The 22,024-nt window shown below is 30.6% G+C and overlaps 1 protein-coding gene across 1 annotated transcript in view; it reads left to right on the forward strand.

Annotated features, from left to right (window-relative positions):
- Positions 1-22,024, forward strand: part of LOC118203765 (uncharacterized) — a 392,790-nt gene that overhangs the window by 12,519 nt on the left and 358,247 nt on the right. The window contains exon 3 of the mRNA XM_085825986.1: positions 6,597-6,748. Coding sequence (XP_085682112.1) covers positions 6,597-6,748 — 152 coding nt within the window. The remainder of the gene's footprint in view (positions 1-6,596; positions 6,749-22,024) is intronic.

Genomic DNA, 22,024 nt, shown 5'->3' on the forward strand with positions numbered 1-22,024 from the left:
TATAATTCCGTTGAATTACATCCTACAAAGTTCAATTTCTTCTGTCCTCAACCACTTAAAAAAATAAATAAATAAATAATAATAAAAAAAAAAAAAACTTCCACTCTCTTAGACCAGGGATGATTCTATACCACCAAACACCTGCTTTACCACCAGCAGCCATTTTACTACGCACAAGTACACAATACACAACGTACTTCCTAACTGACATCCAACAAAAGTCAAACTCACCACAGTCACGCAAACAATCACGCCATAATAGGATTTCCATAACATTCAACTACTCGGGTTGGGCACCTTTAAATATATCTTAACCGACTTCTTTTTCTTGGGAGAATCATTAATTGTACAACCATTTTTAGTGCTGTGATAACAATAAAATTTAACTTCTTTTTATAGCTATTTGAACAAAATTTTTGGTAGTTATGTATTCACACAACCACAGTGGCACAATTTGGAGATTTTTTACAAATGGAAAAGAATGATAGCATAAATCATCATTCAGTTAAGTTGCAAAAATTTACTTATTATATATGTAAGTGTTACTGATTGCATACATATGTATTTTATATTCTAATTAGACATTTATCCCAAATAGGAATAAGTAAACTTTTTATCGTTCTGATAGAAATTTGGTGGCAAACTCTTTAGCAACAGATTCGAAACAGCTCCTCCCTTTAGAGATACTGCGGAAGAATGCTGTATTTCTGCAGATATTTTTCTGCAGTTTCATCCATTGCTAACAAATTTCATATGCCTATATTTTAAAATTGTGTTTAAACAAAAAATATCACGAATTGTTTATAAAAAACGTGAAAAGAAACTATTCCAAACCCAAAGCCCAGGATAGCTATATATTTATCTCCTGTAATTTATCCCAACTTGTAAAATCTATTGCAGTTAAAAATAAAAAATAAAAATAAAAAACTGAATAGATGAAAACGTAATTGCACAAGGGATTTTATAAATATAGTTATCACCAGGACGTAAGCCAAACCAAACTTATGAAAAGGAAATGTGTCAGAGCAAAAAAGTGCCAAGTAGTATGGTTGTGAAGAGAACCAAATTTCAATAACCAAATACAAAATTCTGATTAACTTGAGGATTTTGATACAGTTTGATTATAATATGGATAATTAAACATTGGAACACTAATTTATGTGCAGTTATATATGTTTTAGTGCAAAAATGAAATTATAATACCAAATATGAAGTATACTAAAAACATATGAGGTATTGCAATATAATATAACTATATACACATTTCACACAGAAATATTCACATTACATCACATACTGCAAAATGAAATAAATATATGATTATAATCCTTGGAAATGGAGAAGAATAACAGATAATAGAAACCTCAATAAACAGATTTAACAAGTGAAAGACAAAATGTATAGACTACCACTTAGACCAGGAATGGGCAAACTACGGCCCGCCAGAAGGTTCTATCCGGCCCGCAGATCCAAGGCAAATTAAAAGAAATATATATATGTGTATCCGCCTCCTTTTTTACTTTGTTTAAATATTATTTTTCATCCCTTTTTTCAAAGGACTGATGTTCTTTTTACTTTCTCTATTTTTGTTCTACAAAACATAAATCAACGGAAATAGCAAGCACAGAGAGCTTTCAGTTAGTAAAGTATTAAAAGCGGAACTTCTCTGTCAGTTACAGCTGTAAATTGATGCCAACAAACGTTATCTCTTTCTCGGGGAGCAGATATATAGATATATAGGGATCTAATATTGGCGAATTGGATCTCACATGTGGCAGACTGTGCATTTAAAGCTTCAGGCAGCGGCTTTTTCTTATGGTGTGAGGTTGATTTAGTGCTTTTAATGATGAATGGACCTGGAAATATTTTTTTATAGTTATAAAAGATAAACTGGTGTGCCTCATCTACAATGAAGCTGTAGCAGTCTTCAAAGAATATAACATTTTCCGTCATTTCATATCTAATCATAAAAATTCCAATTACGAAGCAATGTCCGAATATGAAAGAAAACAAAATGCAGAAAGTCTTTGTAAAAAATTATCAGGGCGACAAATTTTTTCTAGAAGTTAAACAGTATCCAAGAAGCAGCTACATGTCTGAATATGAAAGAAAACAAAATGCAGAAAGTGTTTGTAAAAAATCTGATGTGTACACCACATGACTTCCTTGTACAGAATATTAAATTATAGGCATTTTTTCTTGCATTTCATTTAAACTTATTAAATTGAATTAAACCTACTTCGCTGACAGCGCATAAACCACAATAGAATAAATGCATTCTTTAAAATTCACTTTGTTTACCATAGGCTAGGTTTACTTAACAGTATTATATTTCGTTCATATTATAACTCAGAATGCACAAAATTTATATCATTTAAAGAATTATCTAATCATTGCCACATGTTCTATTCAAATACTATAGTAAAACTAGAACTATGTATAAAGGAAATTAAGAAAACAAAACAAAAATGAAACAGTTTTTCACAGACTATTGAGTATTTCTCATTCAATTAATTCAGATTTCACTTCGCGACAAGGCAAAAATATATAAAAACTCAAAATATCTGTATTAAAAATTACAAAGTAAATCTTAAATGCTTATTTTCTTGAAAAAATTCCAGAAAGGATTAAGCATGATTTAAATAATAAATGAAGGCGTTATCTTTGTTGTTGCGAAGCTAAGTTTCTCTAGATTGGCAACAAATCCGCTATGCTGCTGTTTCAAATGTAAACAAGAGCAATGGCCGCCATCAAAAACATTATTAGGCTTAGCGGCACTTAAACAATTTTAAAATTGTTGATAATTCTAAAAATATTGCATACAGATTTACTAAAGGCATAAAAACCTTAACTGGAAGATAAGAACAACATAATTCAATAATTTTTAAAGCAAAAAATGTACAATTTACAAACATATAAGAGTAAAGAAACTAAGATCACTGAGCCGGGTAACAGAGTGGATAGATATATATAAATATATTTATTTACGTTTGGTTGTGCCGATTGCAATCAAAACACGAGGTGCACATCTACATGTTATAGCAGTCCTATATACAAAATTTCAACATTCTGAGGCTACTCGTTTTTGAGTTATGTGAGATGCGTATGTACATACGTTCGTACAGATGCCACGAAAAATTCTCTTCAGAATTCATTTTAAAGCAGTTTTATAATTTTTTTGGGGGAAAAAAGTGTTTTATTCTGTCCTTACATACAGATATCACGGAAATACATCGTTAAATTGCATTTGAAAGAGGTCAAAATGGGATATTTTGGTTGAAATATGCTGCCTGAAACTTTTCGCGATTACAATACTTCCTTTTTACTTCGTACAAGGAAGTAAAAATTATCAGGGCGACAAATTTTTTTCAAGAAGTTAAACAGTATCCAAGAAGCAGCTACATATGCAAGTTACATTGCAGCATAACAATATTGCTAAAAATAATAAAGCTCTCAGTGATTTAGAGTTCATTAAACAATGCATGTTAAAAGTTTGTGATGTTTTATGTCCATACAAGAAAAATAATTTTGAGACTGTAAACTTATCTCAAAAAACGGTGGCTTCTAGAATCGAAGACATTGATAAAAATTTCACATCACAATTAGAGTCAAAGATTGGTCAATTTAAATTTTGCTCCATAGCTATGGATGAAAGCAGTGATATAAATGATACTGCTCAATTAGTATTATTTATAAGAGGTGTTGATGAGAACTTTGAAATTAGGGAGGAACTACCACGCATGTGTTCTTTAAAGAGAACGTATTGAGACAAATTTCTAATTATTAGAAAACATGCTTAAGGAGAAGGAAATTGATATAAATTAGCCAAAATATCTGGGCAGGCCTTCAAATTAAAAAGACGCATAATTATTTTGTTGAGTTTGTGTAATTATCCTAATATTGTTTAAAATCAATGTCATAAATTGCATGTATTTTAAACTGTGAAATTTTATGAGATTGTGATATTAATAGGATTTTTTTAACAAATATTATTAAAACTTTAATTTAATTTAATAGTGGTCATGTAAATCCATAATGACTAAGGTTATTTAAGACCTAATTTAAGTATAACTAAATGCATTCCCTTAAAAATTCTCTCTCTATATTGCTTTTCGTTAACACGCTGAGCCCGGCGTTGGTCCCTGGGGCTCGGCACTGGAATTTTCATTTGTCTGGCATCGGTCCGCAGGACGACAGTATTAAAGTTAAAAAATAAGTATAGTCTCAATGAAATGTGATCAAATGTAGTTTTAATGAAATTTATTGAAACATTCTAAACAAAAATACGGCTTAGCTTGACACATATTACAATACAAAACAACTATTTTGATAACATTTTTGGCTATCTTGCATCCAAATAGTTTTGAATTGTCATCATAACATTTAAAACAATACTTTCAGACTTTTTGTGCATCTCCTTCCTTTTTGTATAATTTATGAATAATTTAAGTCGTCAATATTGCACTGCTTGATCGCTTGCTGCCGGCTGAATGGAAAGGACAGCAAATTTGGCGCCAGACTCAACGTGTTAACCTTTTCCGTGGTCACAAGGTAAAACACAAAAATATAAAAATTCATATAAAACTTATTCTTTGCATCTAGTGAGACTTAATGCAAAACAACTTATCACCGCTAATGCTTTAGTGGCTTAACCTTAAAGTATATTAACTGAGTTACAACTCCTGGAACTCTACACGATGCTACGACATTAACAGCATCAGACAGAGGTCAGCTAACTTTCAAAACTTGCTTAACTGTGCCTACATCAGGCCTTTCAGGTTTGTTCTGATCAGCAGGTTTTTCTATAGGCAAGCAGGAGCGATGACAACAGCCAGTCTTTTGTTATGAATCATGCTGATTATGATTTTAATGCTCATTTTAACCTATGCTGCTTCACATAAAATCTACTTGTTATTTACTAAACCTCTAGACTGAGCAAGTATGTGACAAAATGAGACATTAAAAAAATAAGCTAACTGTTAGTAAAACGTAACTAAAACGTAACTAAAAATAACTTATGTTCTCACTTATGTTCTTTCAAATATGTCCAGTTATCATAAGTGTAAAATATTTAATGCTACTTGATAAATTTCATAAAATTAATTTTATTCTCAAACTTATTCATAATTATGTTAATTAAGTTATGTTTAATAATAATGCATCCTACTCACATTCAGGCATAGATATAATATTTTTAATTAAATTTACTCAGTATCCATTTGCTCATAGGTCCTTAATTTTTTTCATTACTGGTCCTTAAAAGTCCTTAATTTCCGTGTGCAGAAATGTGTACGAACCCTGTATATGGCAGTTTTCGTATCCTCCCCATATGTAGAATAAATATGAAACCAGTTTTCTATAAAAAGTTCTTCGCAAAGAAATCTTGCTGTTTAGGCAGATAGTCCTATGATTTTCCGTAATCAAAATACTTTAAAACTAGGAGTACAGCATTGTTAATATGTACTCTGTGTATTTCTGCTCCATTGTCATTCTCAGCAGAATTGCAATTTTTATTGCTCTTTGGATCTATCCTGCAAATGTTTTTTTGTCACCCCAAACCTGAAAGTTTCGTTCCTGTTTTCTACATTTAATTATACCAAAACATCATCCTTCTGTCCTTTGAAACACCTCTACAAATTCATTATAAGTTAATACTGAATTCATTTGCAATATGCATAAATCATGTTTTTTATCATGTTTAATGCCCAACAGAAATTCTGTTAAATGACTCGTTACTGATAATAGAGGCCAAAAAAAAAATGAACCACTGATAAGGGAACTCATGAATTTTACTTATTTTTGTTAATATAGTTTTCTAAATAGTTCTATATTTTCCGAATATTTTTCTAAACCAATTGCCAACTTGGTTAATAGACATCTCAAAAGTAAACCTTCTCTCCTTTTATACTGGCTTTCTGAAAACCATATTTTCTGAAAGCTTTTGTCACAAGTAGAAAAACTGAAATCTTAGGGGGCAGAGGGACAAGTGTTTAGGAGCTATAGGGCCCACAAAGTATCAGAAAAGTGTTGGAAACATGACACCAAAAGTCGCTAAAATGCTCGTTTCATGTGTTTATATGAACTAATAATACAGTAAGAAGGTGTGGATCTCAATATAAAGGAAGAAACAACTCGTTGAAGAGAAACATTATACGTTGGGATGTTTAAAAAGTGGTTGTTGACTTCAAACAGAATCTAATACAGGAAACCAAGGAGTGCTGAATCGATACAGTGAAAAGGACTACAGAGCCAGAAAACTATTGTGATGCCAAATGTGCTCCTGTGTCTTGATAATGATTGTGTCTGTTAAGTAACGAGAAAAGATTTATAGTGTCTGAAAAATGAACATCCAGAGGCTGGATCTTTCCCATACATCCTTCAGGTACCAGCTCTTTTTGTAGGATTTTACCATCAAGTACTTCAGAAGCTTTCAGAAAATACATGGGTTTCCGGAAAAGCGGTATCAAAGGAGATAAGGTTTACTTGTCAGTTAGAGGTTCTATTGTATTATATGTAGTCTGTGAGAGGTAGTAAATATGTACTGCAATAAATGGCTTTTTATTCCTTACTCTTAAATGTTATTACATTTGTTCCAGGCACTATTGGTACTCGTCGATTTTGTTCTTCGAGGCATCACGGCAATTATTGTGAATATGTGAGACGTCCTGGTGATGAACGAGAATATAGATCATGTGTTTACACTTGTTACAGTGATGGTTGTAATGGTGGAACTATTGTTTCAAAATCGGTAGTATTGATTTTCATATCTTGCTTCATGTCATTTATTTTGTATCTTTTAAAATAATCCATGGACTTTGTTATTACCATGTACAGTTTGACTATACAGTCGATGAATTTTGTACATCATTTAAACATGAACTGATTTTAATCAAATTCAGAATGATATATTTATGCATTGATACATCACCTCTAGTTGTTATGACTGGTATATTTTAAATGAAATGTTTTTGACGAATAATTATGACTCTCCATGACAGTATATTTTGCACAGAGGCATTATTATTAATGTTTTCTAAAGCATTCATAATTTTTTATGTTAATTGGTTTTAACTCATTTTTCAGTGCTCTAGAAGAGTGATTATTTTAGATATATAGAAAGTTTTAGTAAACTTTTATGAAATATTGTCATAATTGTAAAGTTAATGTGCAGTTGAATTATGTAATCTTTTAAAAGCATTTTTAATTTCATTTAAATTTTGGAAACATGATGAATTGTGTTTTGAAACAAAATTTATTTCTAATGCTAAATTTATTTCTATAATATTTCTATAATTACATGTATGCATAGCTAGTTGTAATCTGTCTAAAAATTACAAATTTTATTTAATAATCGTGTATTCCATGCAAAAAATGGAAACAATTAAAATGTATTAATTTAAAAGTCAAACAGCAGAAATCAACATTATATTTGTAAATTTTCACAGGTTTGTTTGACTTCTAAATTTATACTTGTTTGGTGTGTTATTTTATTTGAATTACCTGAAGTAAAATGTATTTTATTTGTAGTTGTTCTTTAACTTCTTATTTTAAAATCAGATTCTTAAATACCTAACATATAAACATAGATATTTGATTATATATTTTTAAAAGTCGGAATATTTTAATCTGTTGTACATTATTAAGAAAGTGTTGATAATTTTGATGTTAGAAACATCTATAATCTTTTCACTTTTTATGTTGTATTGCAATACATAATGCTACTACAGCATTAACCGTTTAGATCTTGTTTAATATCAGTTATAGTGTAGGCTTTGAAATTAAATTAAATTCATTTTTTACCTGATGTGGATTATTTATGAATCTCCTTTCCCCAATTTTTGAAACGGTGCTTGAAAAACTTAAAACTTCTTGAAATAAATTCAATATGTTTAAAAGCAGTTGATTGCTTTGTTAATGCTTGGATTAAAATTTGAAAACTAATGCTTAATCATGTCTGCTTAACCCTTGGAGTGAAATGAGTTTTCAGATCTGTTGATGAAGAGTTGTATTTAAACAGCATTTATTAGGTAGATTTGTATGATTACTTGTTTTCCTTTTAGATTTCGTAATCTTCCGTACAGTCAAATGATACACTTTCATTACTGTGGTATATCATCTTCCACAAATATTCACCGAGCATTAGCAATGAGTTAACTCATTCTTTGTACAAGGTTTTTTAATTTAATTTTTTTTTCTTTTTTTTTTCTTTTTTTTTTTTAAATTTTAGTGCAGCATGTCTAGCAACTTATTTATCAACTTTTTGATGTATTACCGCTCCATACTATTTTGTTATCACAAAATTTTTGAAGAGTTGGACAAAGGTGCACCATTGCCGTGATGAATGTGTTTGTGTTAAGGTCATTAAACAGTACAGTACAAAGTCTGAGATCCAGAACCATAAGAATTTAGCAAATCTGGATTCCAAAAATTTCTGGGCTTTACCAATTTAAATTAGTGTAAGACTGCATTTAATTTACCGATTTAAATTTAGTGCAAGATTACAAATAGAAATTATGAAAATAATAAAAATTTGAAAGGTTGTTTGAAATAATGATTAATTTTTTGTCTTAAGGGAATAAATTTTACAAAAAACAAAACAAAGAAAAAGCTTTGTGTTAATATTTATTTTGTTTCATTAAGGATTTTTTTTAACATAAGCAGTTTAAATAAATTCTTTTTATGTGTTAACACTTTCTCTTTAATTTTATGGAGAGACATAATTTCTTGATGCTGAGGGTGATGGTTCGGTGAAAACCATCAAAACTAGTCCTGTGAAAATTTGTAAATAGCAAATATAATTGCAAATATAATGCTGATTTTTGTTGTTTGACTAAATTAATACTTAATTTCTTGTTGAGCCACAAAGTTTAATTCTTTGCCATGTAGATAATTCAAGAGTAATTCACTCTTTTCTGTCAGAACTGCTTGGCACCTTTTTTTTTAATGGTATTTCCTCGGCACTAGGTGTCACTAGCATGGTTTCACTTCTTTTTTGAAGCAACCATGATTTTCATTATTCTTTTTTTAAAAATTAAAATGGATTTTTGTAATTTGACATTTGCGGAGAGATAAACAAGTGGTTATTCTATTTGAGAAAGAGTTATGCTGCACAAAGAATACTGTTTGAATAACAACCGCATGAAATAAAAATGTGACTGGAACTCGGAATGGCTATATTTTCTGCCGATAATCGTTTGGCCCATTGGCAGGTGTATAGTTTTTGAGCAATGAGTAAAATTGTGATGTTAACTTTTACTAAAGTACTGGTAAGATAACAGCAATAATAATATACTGAGCAAAATAATAAGCTACATAGAATCAAATAGTTAAAAAAAGTGCAGAGGTTAATTAAGATTGAATTCTTTTTCCCTTCTCTGTCCTGCCAACAAATGAAAGAGTGTATGCATATCATACCAGCCCAGATAAACATCATTCTTTGGATTTCTGTTACTCTGTTATAGGACTAATAAGAATTCTGAACAGAAATGCTGAAAATGCTGAACCCTTTCTAGACATGTGGGAAAGCAACTTTGAGTACTGTTGTGGATAAAGATACTTTTTGGCAAAAAAAATATCTCACATAACTGTGACAAAAATGGACTTGCATTTGAGTGTCATATTCTCCATTCCTACAATGTGGGAGGAAAAAAAACTCCTGAAAAAAACAGGTTTTATGGGGGATCTTAATAATCATTTATGTTAATGGATGTTCAAATTCTGGACTTTGTACTCTAGAAGGAAAAAAAAAAAAAAAAAAAAAAAAAAAAAAAAAAAAAATTTAAATGGCTAGTTAATATATACAAAGTGGCAAAAAAGTTTCATGACTGAATAAACTGGTTTTTATATCAGCCTCACCAACTTAATGGCAATACAGGGACTGGCAAAAGCGCCAGTCAAAGCCACACGAAGATGGTCATACTCTCTTTTGTTGAGCCCAGAGTCCCATATCCCCGGAGACATCAACAAATTTAACTAGGCCTCCCTCTTATGACCCACCGTCAAACTGACCAGCCAAGACCACCGTCCCAGTGGACACAGACAGCAATGAAATGTGTTTTGAGAACTTGGAGCGAGACTGGCTGTTGGCTACCTACCAGCTCTATGCGGGCTGCCCCTCCTTTCAGGCTTTACACAGAATACCGAGGACAGCGGAGACTGGATGTTCAGTGGCCCAGGCATTATTGATTGGCTACTGATACCCTAGTTCAAGTCCTTTAATTGCTGTGCCGAGAATACCGACTAATTTGTCAATCGAAATTTTTTTGTTTTCACTAACCTCTCTGTCACTTTCTTCATGCCTTTATCCATTTTTTTGCAGCAATTCCACTTTTTGTGTGATGGGCATCGAAGCATGCTTTCGCTTTCTAGATCCTTTGGCAGCTCCAGAATCGGAAACTTGACATAATCGAAAGTTCAAGCTTACTTTTTATAAAATTGCTCTAACAGTCTGTAAAAAATAAGCCGGATCCAATTAGAAGATTAAGGAACAGCGCAATCTGCAACATTAACTGAAATAGATAGTTAGATCATTTTAGCCTAGCTTATACCATCCATTATACATTAAACGCGCATGCGTAAACACATATGTGCATGCGTAAATGTGTTATGCGCATGGGTAAATGCTATGCATGCGCAGAAAGTTTGTAGCTTTGAGGTCCAGATTATAGATCATTCCAGATTATGGACGTCTGAATTAAAGACTTTGTACCTTATTTGTGTTTTGCAGTTATTTATGCATAGTTGTGTTTAATTAATAGATAATCATATGTTGACATATAGCAGCACATTATATATCTCTGCAATATGTTGATAACGAATTTATTTAAACATGAGTGATAATATATGTATTGTTTTTAGTGTTATGTTCTATGTAATTTTTTTAAACTTTACAGTGTTATTATAATTAATAGATGTTTCCAACTCTATATGTTAAATGTTTTGGGAGTATAGTAATCATTTGTTTATAAATATTTTCCCCAAAAAAAGCATTTTCTGAGATATTTATTTACTTTTAACTCCTTTTATATTTTTAATCAAGTTCTTGAAACATTTTTGCAGAAGATCTGAAAATTCTTTGTGATATTTACAATGTGATGTTACAACTTGTATTTATTAAATATCATATTCTGTCCAAGCATGTTCCACATCTCAACTAAAACTGCAATAAGGTGTAAAAGCATTTCAAAACACCTGTAAGGCCCAAAGCACTTAATTTATTTAGAAAATTTAATTACTAATGAAAGCTTAAATCTTATAGTCATTTATTGCATTTTTGTTTGAGGCAGATGTGTAATAGAATAATAGATTCATATTCCATTGAATCCTGTTGTTATTAATAAAAGCTCAAATATTACAGCTTACTTTAGACCAAATTTCAGCATATTATGTTTATATTCTTAATTTGTGGGAGGAAAATTTAACTAATTTAATATTGCCAATTTCTTTTTCCCATTTCTTTTTTATTTATGAATCTCATGTTCTTTTCAAGTACGAGTCTCTTTTCAATTATTTTCAAGTATATTTTGAAAGATTATTGGTAATTAAATTTATTCATTTAAAAAAAATTAATTTATACTGAATCAGACAGCTTTTTTTTTTTTTTTTATCATGCAAATAAAAGTGTAGGAATCTAACAATATTTATGTTGCTGAATTCAGATATGCAATCAAAATTCTCTTGTTATGCAAAGATTTTTTATGCATGTTTAAAAAGTTTATTTTATTTGTAAAAGCGTACTTTAAATATATATGTGCATTAGAGAAACAAATTATTTGAAAGCTGGAGTACACATCTGTCTTCAGTACTTGACCTTAAGTACTTGTACTCTCATTCTTCATGTATAAATTTCATGTTAAACATTTACATTCCATTTACATCATATGTATATCCAGTATGTCATATCTGGCATTTAAATTCCGTCCATATTAAAAAGGAGCAAGTTTTATGAGAGGAAATTAGCATAGATATTATTTTTATATAACTCTTTTTAATGAAAGGTGATGAAATATATGAAAGTGTTTGTAGCAAGACAAGAATTTCTCAGACTCTTATTTTTTCTACTGAACTATGTGATCGTTTTATGTTATTAAAGCAGCTATGTTTTTTAAACAAGCTTTAATACTTGAAATATAGTTTAAACATTGATTTTTAGTGCACATGAATTCCTGGTCCATACTTTTATAAAGTTGTTTTAATAACAGAAATGAATATTTAATTTTTGAAATAATAAGTTTGGAGTGAAATTGTGAATATACTAATGCATATGTATGCAATAAGTTTAGAACTGTAGCAAAATTCATTCAAGAAACATTTATAATTTTCATTAAAAATCTAGACAGTATTTATGGTTAAATAAGTATAATTAAAAAACATCTTTCTATTTATTCTTATTTTTACTATATGCTTTAGCATATTTGCAAGTGCTGGTGCAATTATACAGATTTTAAATATTGCAAGCAAAATATTACTATTAACTGCAAATCATAGTATGGATTCCATGATGATATTCCAGTGATTATGAAATATTTTTTAATTGATTGAAATATTGTAGCCTCAAAAAAAATTTTGACTTATCCCGTTATTACAGGAACAACTTATAATTCTACGATGTAGGGAGAAAATTTAATTTTAGTTATTTAATTAATATATTATTTTTATAATTGCAGAGGATCACTTTTGACAGTCGGTAATCAAATTTTAATTTGTGATATTTATGGTGATGTTTAGATTAATATGCAGCACTGTTTTTCCATGCATTTAAAGAATATTCATTTTCAAAATAAAAATGTTTTCATTGCTCTTTATCTCACACTTTCTATACTGTTGTTGTTTTTTTATGGCGTGGTTGCATATTTTCTTAGTGATGTAGTAGTTACCAATTTCTTTTGGTTTCATTTAAAGAATATTCATTTTCAAAATAAAAATGTTTTCATTGCTCTTTTCTCACACTTTCTATACTGTTGTTGTTTTTGTATGGTGTACTTTTATGTATGGTGTATGGTGTGGTTGCATATTTTCTTATGTCATTGATGTAGTAGTTACCAATTTCTTTTGGGGTTTTGATAAAAATATTCTTTGGTATAAAAAAAAATTAATTGCACAATTTAGTTTAATTTTCATCTTTTATGTTTTGGTGTAATATGTTTTCCTGTTTTATAGATTTTTCCTTATTTTTGCATAACCTCAATGTAAAACAATAAATGTTTTATGACAGTTTCATATGATGCTGATTTTTTTATGTAAATTCTCTTAGTTAAAAGTATTTCTACCAACACATTTTAATTATGTGCAAAATTAAATAAAGTTTTAACCACCACTTTTACAAACTTTAAAAGATTTTTTTGTGTGTGTCTGCGTACAATTTAAATATATATTTTTTAAGTGTAAACTCTTTTCACCCTTGTCATTTTTAACATATACTACATAATATATAAAAATTGTAATTGTATTTTGGTGTGAATATATGCAAAGAAATAAGTATACACTTCTGCATTTCTTGTATTAAAATTATTTACATCTGAATAAAAGAGACTACACTTGCTGTCTTTTAAAATCAGTTGAATATTTTATGTGGAATTGCAAAAATGAATCTTATTGATTATTAAAAGTGCTTTAGTTCTCTCAGATTCTAATTTTTGCGGACCTGAGTGAGTTGTGTTAAAAAGATTTAATAATAGTATTCCATAATATTAATTTCAGCATTATAGATAGCTATACCTAATAGCTGTTTCATCTATAACATTGAAAAGTACTATTTTTGTAGAAAATTTTGTCAGTCTTTGTTGTATTTAATGTATTTTAAGTATCCACATTTAAAAACAAAGCCTTTAGCTTAAAACAAAACAAAGCCTTTAGCTTGAGAGTTTCAAATATGGTACAAGCTTAAATATTAAAATTATTCAAAGAAAGAATTGGTGCTTAAAAAAACTGCTAAAGGCTTTGTTTTCTTAAATAATGATTGCATATTAGTGATTGTAATGACCAATTGATAGCACTTCAGATTAATCTGCAACGACTTGAGCTGAAAGTCATTTATATTATTTTTGTTTATATTATGTTTAGTTGTTCATATTCATTGGGAATAAGGTGCTAAGAACATTCGCACATTCTTGATAAAACCAATTTTCCAGTCTATAGCACTTTAATCCATTCCTCTCTTGAGCTAAGAAAAATGTTAGAACCAAAGGAAGACTTTCTTAATCTGCTCTTTAAAATCGAAAATTTATTTCTGGATTTTTGGAACCTTTTGAAGTACATTGAGGCACATAACAATTAGTATTATCTTTTGTGTTATATGCCATTTCCAATAAAATTCACTTATATGCTATGCAAAAACTAGTTGTAAGCATTTACATCAACAGTTTGCAGATCATTTTCAGCAACAGTAAGCCAACTGCGCTGCTCATCTTGGTATTGTAGACTTTGTTACATGAAGGTGAGTTTGTTACAATTATGAATAGTAAAATCCTTACCTTTACCAAAATTTTAAGTTCCAAGTGAAAAGAAATAAAGAATGTAAGCAAACTAACAATATTTTAACATTAAATAAATATAAACAATTAAGGACTATATTTCATGACTCTTATTGGCAGTTATCAATGAGGCTATCTCTAGAAAAATTGTAATTTATTAAGAATTTCATACTTAATTATTGCTAATACATACTTACAGTAATATAATCATATCGGTATCAGCAATCCAACAAAGGGATCTTTTAGCTAAATTTCCTTAGATTTGCATCCACTTGCGAAGACATGTTTTCCATTTTATTTCCATATAAAAAAATTCTTAATGCAAGCTTACAGTGCATATAATCTAGAAACCTGAAACTAAACATTGGCATTAGCAATATTCCTGACTGTTCGACGATTCTGTTCTTGGTTTCTTCATGTGACTTTTCTAATGATGTTTGTAATGGATTATTGGAAGCACTTCCGCAGAGAACCCGGTAAATGTAAACATCGCCAACTTTGGCGATAATAGTTCAAACCTGGTAACCCATCGGATATATCCTATTCCCTTGTTCAAAGTATGCAACCACTCCTTTTGCGTTTATTTTGTTGAATTATCACTGTCTTTGTTCGCATTTGCAGATTTATATTATTCTTCTCTTATTTATTATTATTTTTTCTGAATTTTTTAACAACGAATAAATAGAAATATTTTCGTAGATAGATGCCGGTTCTCGGTTCGGGATAAAAGGAGGGGTGAATGCTAATTTGTAACACGGCTGTTCACGTTGTGTTCTTAATTATGAACAGCTCTAAGAACCATGAGGTTTCCAACGTCTAAAGTAATTTGTTATCGTAGACCGCAAAAATGTGCATTTTAAATAATTAAGTAATGCTTTTATTTTTATTATTGGTTATTGTCATCTAAAATTCTGAGAATAAATAAATTTTTATGGCATAAAATTTAAACAAGATAATATATTGTTAATGTTTTTCTAACAATAACCTTTCAGAGGATGGCAGGTGTGACATAAATAGATGATTAAATTGAAATAAGAAAATATTATTGATTATCTAGGATGACAGAATAGTTTGATGCATCACCATGGTCATCAAAATTAGCAAACCACTGCTGGAGTAAGGAATATATTGTTTTCTGTGTTAAGTGGAATTTAAGACAAATTTTTTTTCGTTTAACCGGTTAATTTCAGTATATTATTACTAATTTATATTTTTAAATGAATTTTTATTTCCGTTATAAATACTCTTATGCTTAATATATTCTTTTCTGTGCTAACTTGAATTTAATACAATTTTCGTATATCACGTTTAACCGGTTAGTTTTACATCTACATGCTTATTATCTGTGAATTTTTACTACAATATGCTTAATATATTGTTTTATCTGCTAACTTGAATTTACATGCACTAAAAATCACAATTACGGCTCGGATTATCGTCGATGAACCGCGAGCTTGGCGAGTAAAAATGCAACGGCGCCAACGGGTTCTTTCCCGAAGCGCCAACGGGTTCTCTGCGGATGAAAACCCGGATTATTTGACATCATACTTGAGCAATATTTGCTATGAATCAATCTCAACAGAGAGATTAGTATATCATTCCTATCATAGATGGCAGCACCTGTCAAGAGAGCATTAAAGTAACGCATTGTTTTTAACCTACTCACAGTATTATAGCTAGAGGAGGTGGACCACCCTGGGCAGCATTTTTCATGTGAATCATAATATAGGGATTAGTCATATGGATCTTTGGAAAAGAAACACTAATTGAGATTTATTGGATTAAAAGTTTAGTTATCTGTGCAATTGGTGGGATGTCGTTGGGAAGGACTGAAATTCTCCTTGAAAGGCTTAAAAATGGAAACCGGCTCAATATTGGCAATTGGAGCTGGCTCAACTGAAAGTGAAATTTCTGATGCAGTTAATGCTGTTACCTGTAGACAAAGATTAGTTTTTCCCAAACAGAACAAATTTTTATAGCTGAGCATTACTTTTCAATGCATTCTTGTTGTTGAAGCCTTTAAATGGACCCTCCCAGATATTCGTTAACCTAACAAGACATTGATTTTCCACTTGGAATTTGCTTTCCAGAACGTTCACCATAAAAAATGAAGTGGCTGCCCATTTCTTCTAAGTCGGGATGAAGTCAGCAATAAAATATTGGAATCTCCAACAAAGAATATAAGGAAAATGACATCATATTCACAGAAGTTTGTTCTGCTTGAAGAAAAGCTCATCTCCATCTTGCACAAAACAGATGCTTTTGAAAGCTAACAGATAAATTGCAACTGAAATTTCAAATGATACCTTTACATATGCAGAATATCTGTAAAGGTGCCATTCATTGAAGCAATTTTCCATTACTATCCATTTCGTACTTTCCCCAGTTTTTGAAAGTTTGATGTGCACATCTTTTGGATCACCTGATACATATATATGTGTGTGTATACAATGTAGGATTTACGCAGCTAACACAATGTTATTATATTATGTAGCTAACACATTAGATATTGTGAAGCAAGAGAGATGAAAAATGAGCTACACATTCGCTAGGAATCGAACCACGAACTTCCAGAATATACGTCCAGTGTGCTGATTTCTACACTATGAAGGCGGGAGAAATATCTTATAACAAGATATAGCTTAGGGCCCCTCCCCAAAAAATTTTAATGTAGTATAAATATAGTACTAAAATATAGTGTAACAGACTTTCTAAGGACCTCATATCTTAAATATTTTAGGGCCTTATCAAGTCTAAACTCTATCATTGTCAAAATTAAAAATCAGTGAACAAAACTGAAGCTACATCAATGTTAGGTAAATTTCATGGTGTAAATGAAAAGCAAATTATGATTTCTTTATAATTTTACTCATAAAAGGAGATTTACTTTATGCTATTGTAGGTAACAATGACAGTTAAATTCATGTTATTATAGGTAACAATGACAGTTAAATTCATACTAATTCAGAAGTCAAACAACAAAAATCAGCGTTATATTTACAAAATTTTCACAGGACTAATTTCGATGGTTTTACCGAACCACCATCCTCAGCTGCAAAACTGCAAATGAACAAGATAGGAAATAATGATTAGATAAGATAAGAAAGCCTGGACAAGAATAAGCAAGTAGCGCCATCTGTTGGTGAAACCAGAACTAAAACATAATTTCTTTAAAGGCCGAAGGCAAATTTGGATTGGAATTAGGATCGTTAACTAGAACAGAAAGATTTTTATGAATGTGAAATGCCTCTAGAAAATCCAGTTCTCCAATGGAAGATGTTTTTTGAATAATTTTGGCAGCAGAAAAATTGAAAGTGTGATTTTCGGACCAACAACGTTGGGCAACAGAAGACTTCTGTGTTTTCTTTTTTCTAACATATGCCTCATGTTCCTTGACGCGAAATTTTAAGGCTCTCTTAGTTGATAAAATTGATCCCCAATTTTATTCAAATCAAATCTAATCAAAAACCTTCGAGTCGCGTTTCAAGAATTCTGTTAAATTGCAAGCTTGCCTTACTTCGGTCCATCATAAGGGAAAAACATCAACAATTGTTCAAAATGGAATGTGAACTCTATAAGCTTCATCTGGAACTCGCTAAATCATATCCAAAATTCACTGCCCTTGAACAAAAGTCTTGGTCTAGAACGGAGAATGCAGTTAACCGTCATAAAAACACCCTTGCAGTTAAATTCGAAAACTTCTTTTACAATCTTCCAGTTCAAGTAGTTCAAAAAATCTTCCCATTGTAAACATCAAGCCAATAGTTAATATTTCTAATGTTAGTCTTTCAGAAGAACAAGAGAGAATTCTAAAATATAACTTTAACTTCTCACAAACCTGTAAACCCTCGATTCCATACATTTTGGCTTCTACCGAAAAAGCTTTCAAGTTCAGTAAGTTTCAGATTCACAGAAAGAAATGATTAGGCATCTTATCGCTCATAATGTGAAATTAAATAATAAAACTTTGAAACCAAATCTAACTGCGAGAGAAAGATCTACATTGCGTGAAATTAATTCTAACCCGGATATTATCATTTCAAAGGCTGACAAGAACACTTACATCGATGGTGTCACTAAACTCTTAAACGAAGGACCATATAATCCGATCCCTGAAGATCCTTCACCTTCGGATTTGTCAAGAATAAAAACTGCGATCAAATCTTCGCAAATCATTTCAGGCAACTTAAAACATTCACTTATCCCATCTGTTGCGAATTGTGCCAGATTATATGCTCTTCCCAAAATTCATTAAAGTGGTATTCCTTTCCGCCCTATTGTATCAAATTTAGGTACTGCCTCATATCCATTAGCTAAATATTTAGTTTCTAGATTTTCAAATCTATTAGACAATAACATTTACACCATAAAAAATTCAATAGAGTTTGTAAAAAAAGTTAAAAACATTTCTCCTAGTAATTTACTCATGGTTTCTTTTGATGTAAAGTCATTATTCACCAATGTCCCTGTGGAGGGTGCATTAAGATGTCTAGAAACCAGACTTCGCGAATTTCATTTCTCTTGCATCGAAATTGATGAGCTAATTTCTTTCACTCAACTCTGTTTGAAACAAACACATTTTGTTTTCCAAAATAAATATTACAAGCAAACTGAGGGATTAGCCATGGGAAGCCCCCTCAGTCCCATCCTGGCTGATATCTACATGCATTATTATGAATCAAAATTGTTTGAAACTTTAAACTTCCCGGCATGGTTCCGCTACGTAGACGATACTTTTACTCTGTTTGAAGGTAATAAAGATGATTTAAATAAAGTTCTTTCAACAATGAATTCTATTGATCCTGTTTTCAGTTCACTTTTGAACTTGAGACTTGCAATTCTCTTCCGTTTCTCGACATTCTGGTCACACGTAACACATCCAACTTCAGTACTACGGTTTACCGTAAACCTTCATCGGCTTGCCTTCCACCACACTTTAAATCATGTCATCCGACTAAACAAAAGTTAGCTTCATTTTATTTCTATGTTTTCCGTGCTCTTCAAGTTTGCTCCTCCAAACTAGCCCTTGATGAAGAACTAATGTATTTAAAAGCAATAGCTATTGACAGGGTCTTTCCACCCAACATTATTAATCAAGCAGTTAAAAAATTCTCATCTCAACACACTAAAAGGCACACTCTTGTTTTAGGAGATTATAAAAATTCTGTTGTCATTCCCTTCTTTCCATCAATTAGCTATAAAGTTGCACATATTTTGCAGAAATTTTTTCGGGTTTTTTATTCTCCCATCAATAAAATTCCGAGTTCCATACTCAAGGACACCATTCCGGATATGAATTCCTGGGGTATTTATAGGATTCCTTGCTAGTGTGGTTTAATTTACATTGGCCAAACTAAGAGAGCCTTAAAATTTCGCGTCAAGGAAAATGAGGCATATGTTAGAAAAAAGAAAACACAGAAGTCTTCTGTTGCTCAACATTGTTGGTCCGAAAACCACACTTTCAATTTTTCTGCTGCCAAAATTATTCAAAAAACATCTTCCATTGGAGAACTGGATTTTCTAGAGGCATTTCACATTCATAAAAATCTTTCTGTTCTAGTTAACGATCCTAATTCCAATCCAAATCTGCCTTCAGCCATTAAAGAAATTATGTTTTAGTTCTGGTTTCACCAACATATGGCGCCACTTGCTTATTCTTGTCCAGGCTTTCTTATCTTATCTAATAATTATTTCCTATCTTGTTCATTTGTGGTTTTGCAGCTGAGGATGTTGGTTCGGTAAAACCATCGAAACTAGTTCTGTGAAAATTTTGTAAATATAACGCTGATTTTTGTTGTTTGACTTCTGAATTAGTATTTATTCAGCGTGTTATTGTGTCTTGGTTAAATTCATGTTATTTTAAGTAACAGTGACAATTAAAATATAAAGCTTTATTTAATTAATAACTTAAGCTAATTATTTTTGTAATAGTCAAGTTTACCAGTGGCTGAGCAGTAAAATCCCTGAACTGTGGTAGTTTAACTGAAGTTTGAATCCTGGTGATTTGTTCCATTCAGCAGATGGCCCTTGTGTTCCGTATTTAATTAAAACCAAACCTGTAATATATGAGGTATTAAAGAAACTTTTGAATTTTTTAATTTGATTAGCGGAACCCTTAGAGAAGTAGCATGATTCCACGGTACACAATTTGAAGATACACTGATTTAAAGCCCTTTTATTCTGCATACGTTAATGTTAGTGAAAAATGCAGCAACATGAAGAAATTGTCGCAAATGAATGGAATTTATTCGACATGTTACCAATAGTGGTACAAATAAGCGATGATATTTAAAAAAAAAAAAAGAAGAAGAAGAACATCCTCCCCATATGTGGTCACTTGTTTCCTGTTTCTATTCCTCCATAGTTTTGTTTTTTCTCCATTCCTTCACAGAAACAACGAAACCGACAATGGGAAATTTTTATGTTACAGTGCACTGAACGAGAAATAGCTTTTGGCCATCATTCCTGTATTAACCTTCGTTTTTCATTTTCCATCCCGTCGCATAAATGTAAAGAACGGTCAGTTTAGGACACTTGATGCTTTGTTCGTTATTCCAAAACAATTGCGTGATTCGCATTAGCCATTTTATATGTATACATGTAGAACCTATAAATATATGTATATATGTAAAGAGAGAGAGATGTGAATATGTGTATACAGAGAGATAGATGGACAGTATTATACAGTTATATTATCAAATTTTTTTTTTTTCTCTTTTTTTTTTTTTTTTTTTCTTCTATTTAGCTTGTCGACTATACTATGTTGGCTATATCAACTGTTGTTTTAACTAAATCTTAGGAAAAAAATAAATCAAAACTCAGAGTACCCAAAGCCCTAGTTTAGGATGGTGGGTCTTTTTTGATTAAAACATGCATATAAAAGGGAAAACAGGCTGGGTTTTCAATGTAACAACTGCAATGGAAATATTTTCATAAGTACAAACAATAATGTTGTTGACCAGAAAAGTAATTTGTTGAAAGGATGAAAAAAAATTGAAGTAGAGAAATATGAACAATTGTTTTAGATGTCAGGAACAGTTAACTGACGTTCAATGTACATGTAAAATGAAAATTGTGGAAACGTGTAAAAAATTAAAAGTTTCCACTAAAATAACACAAAATAATACTATAACTAAAATGTGTAATATTGTTTTCATATGTAGTCATGTCTAGTGATTGCAGTGCCTCACTAAAAATACTTACTGGTATTCTGTATTTTTCAAACATTGTACCAGAATACCGGCATTAGGAATTTTTCAAAAAAGGTACTAACCAAAAGATCTTACAAATGTTTTTTTGCTAAATTTATTAGTTTTATACAAAAAATGCATAATCTGTAAAAGAAAAATTATTTACAAATTTATACATAAATAAAGGGACAAATATTATTAATAAGAGCAGTAAAATAATTTATAGCATAAGAAACAAAAAATATAATATGAAAAAGTAAACCATTCCAACATCATAATACAATAAAGGAAAAATATATATGGTATTATTATTAAGAAGAGTAAATGTCACATAAAAATCTTGTTGTGTAGTCTGTTATATAA

This window comes from Stegodyphus dumicola, chromosome 10 (assembly GCF_044657685.1).
Source record: "Stegodyphus dumicola isolate Sdum_Otavi_A_Nest chromosome 10, ASM4465768v1".
Lineage (NCBI taxonomy): Eukaryota > Metazoa > Arthropoda > Arachnida > Araneae > Eresidae > Stegodyphus > Stegodyphus dumicola.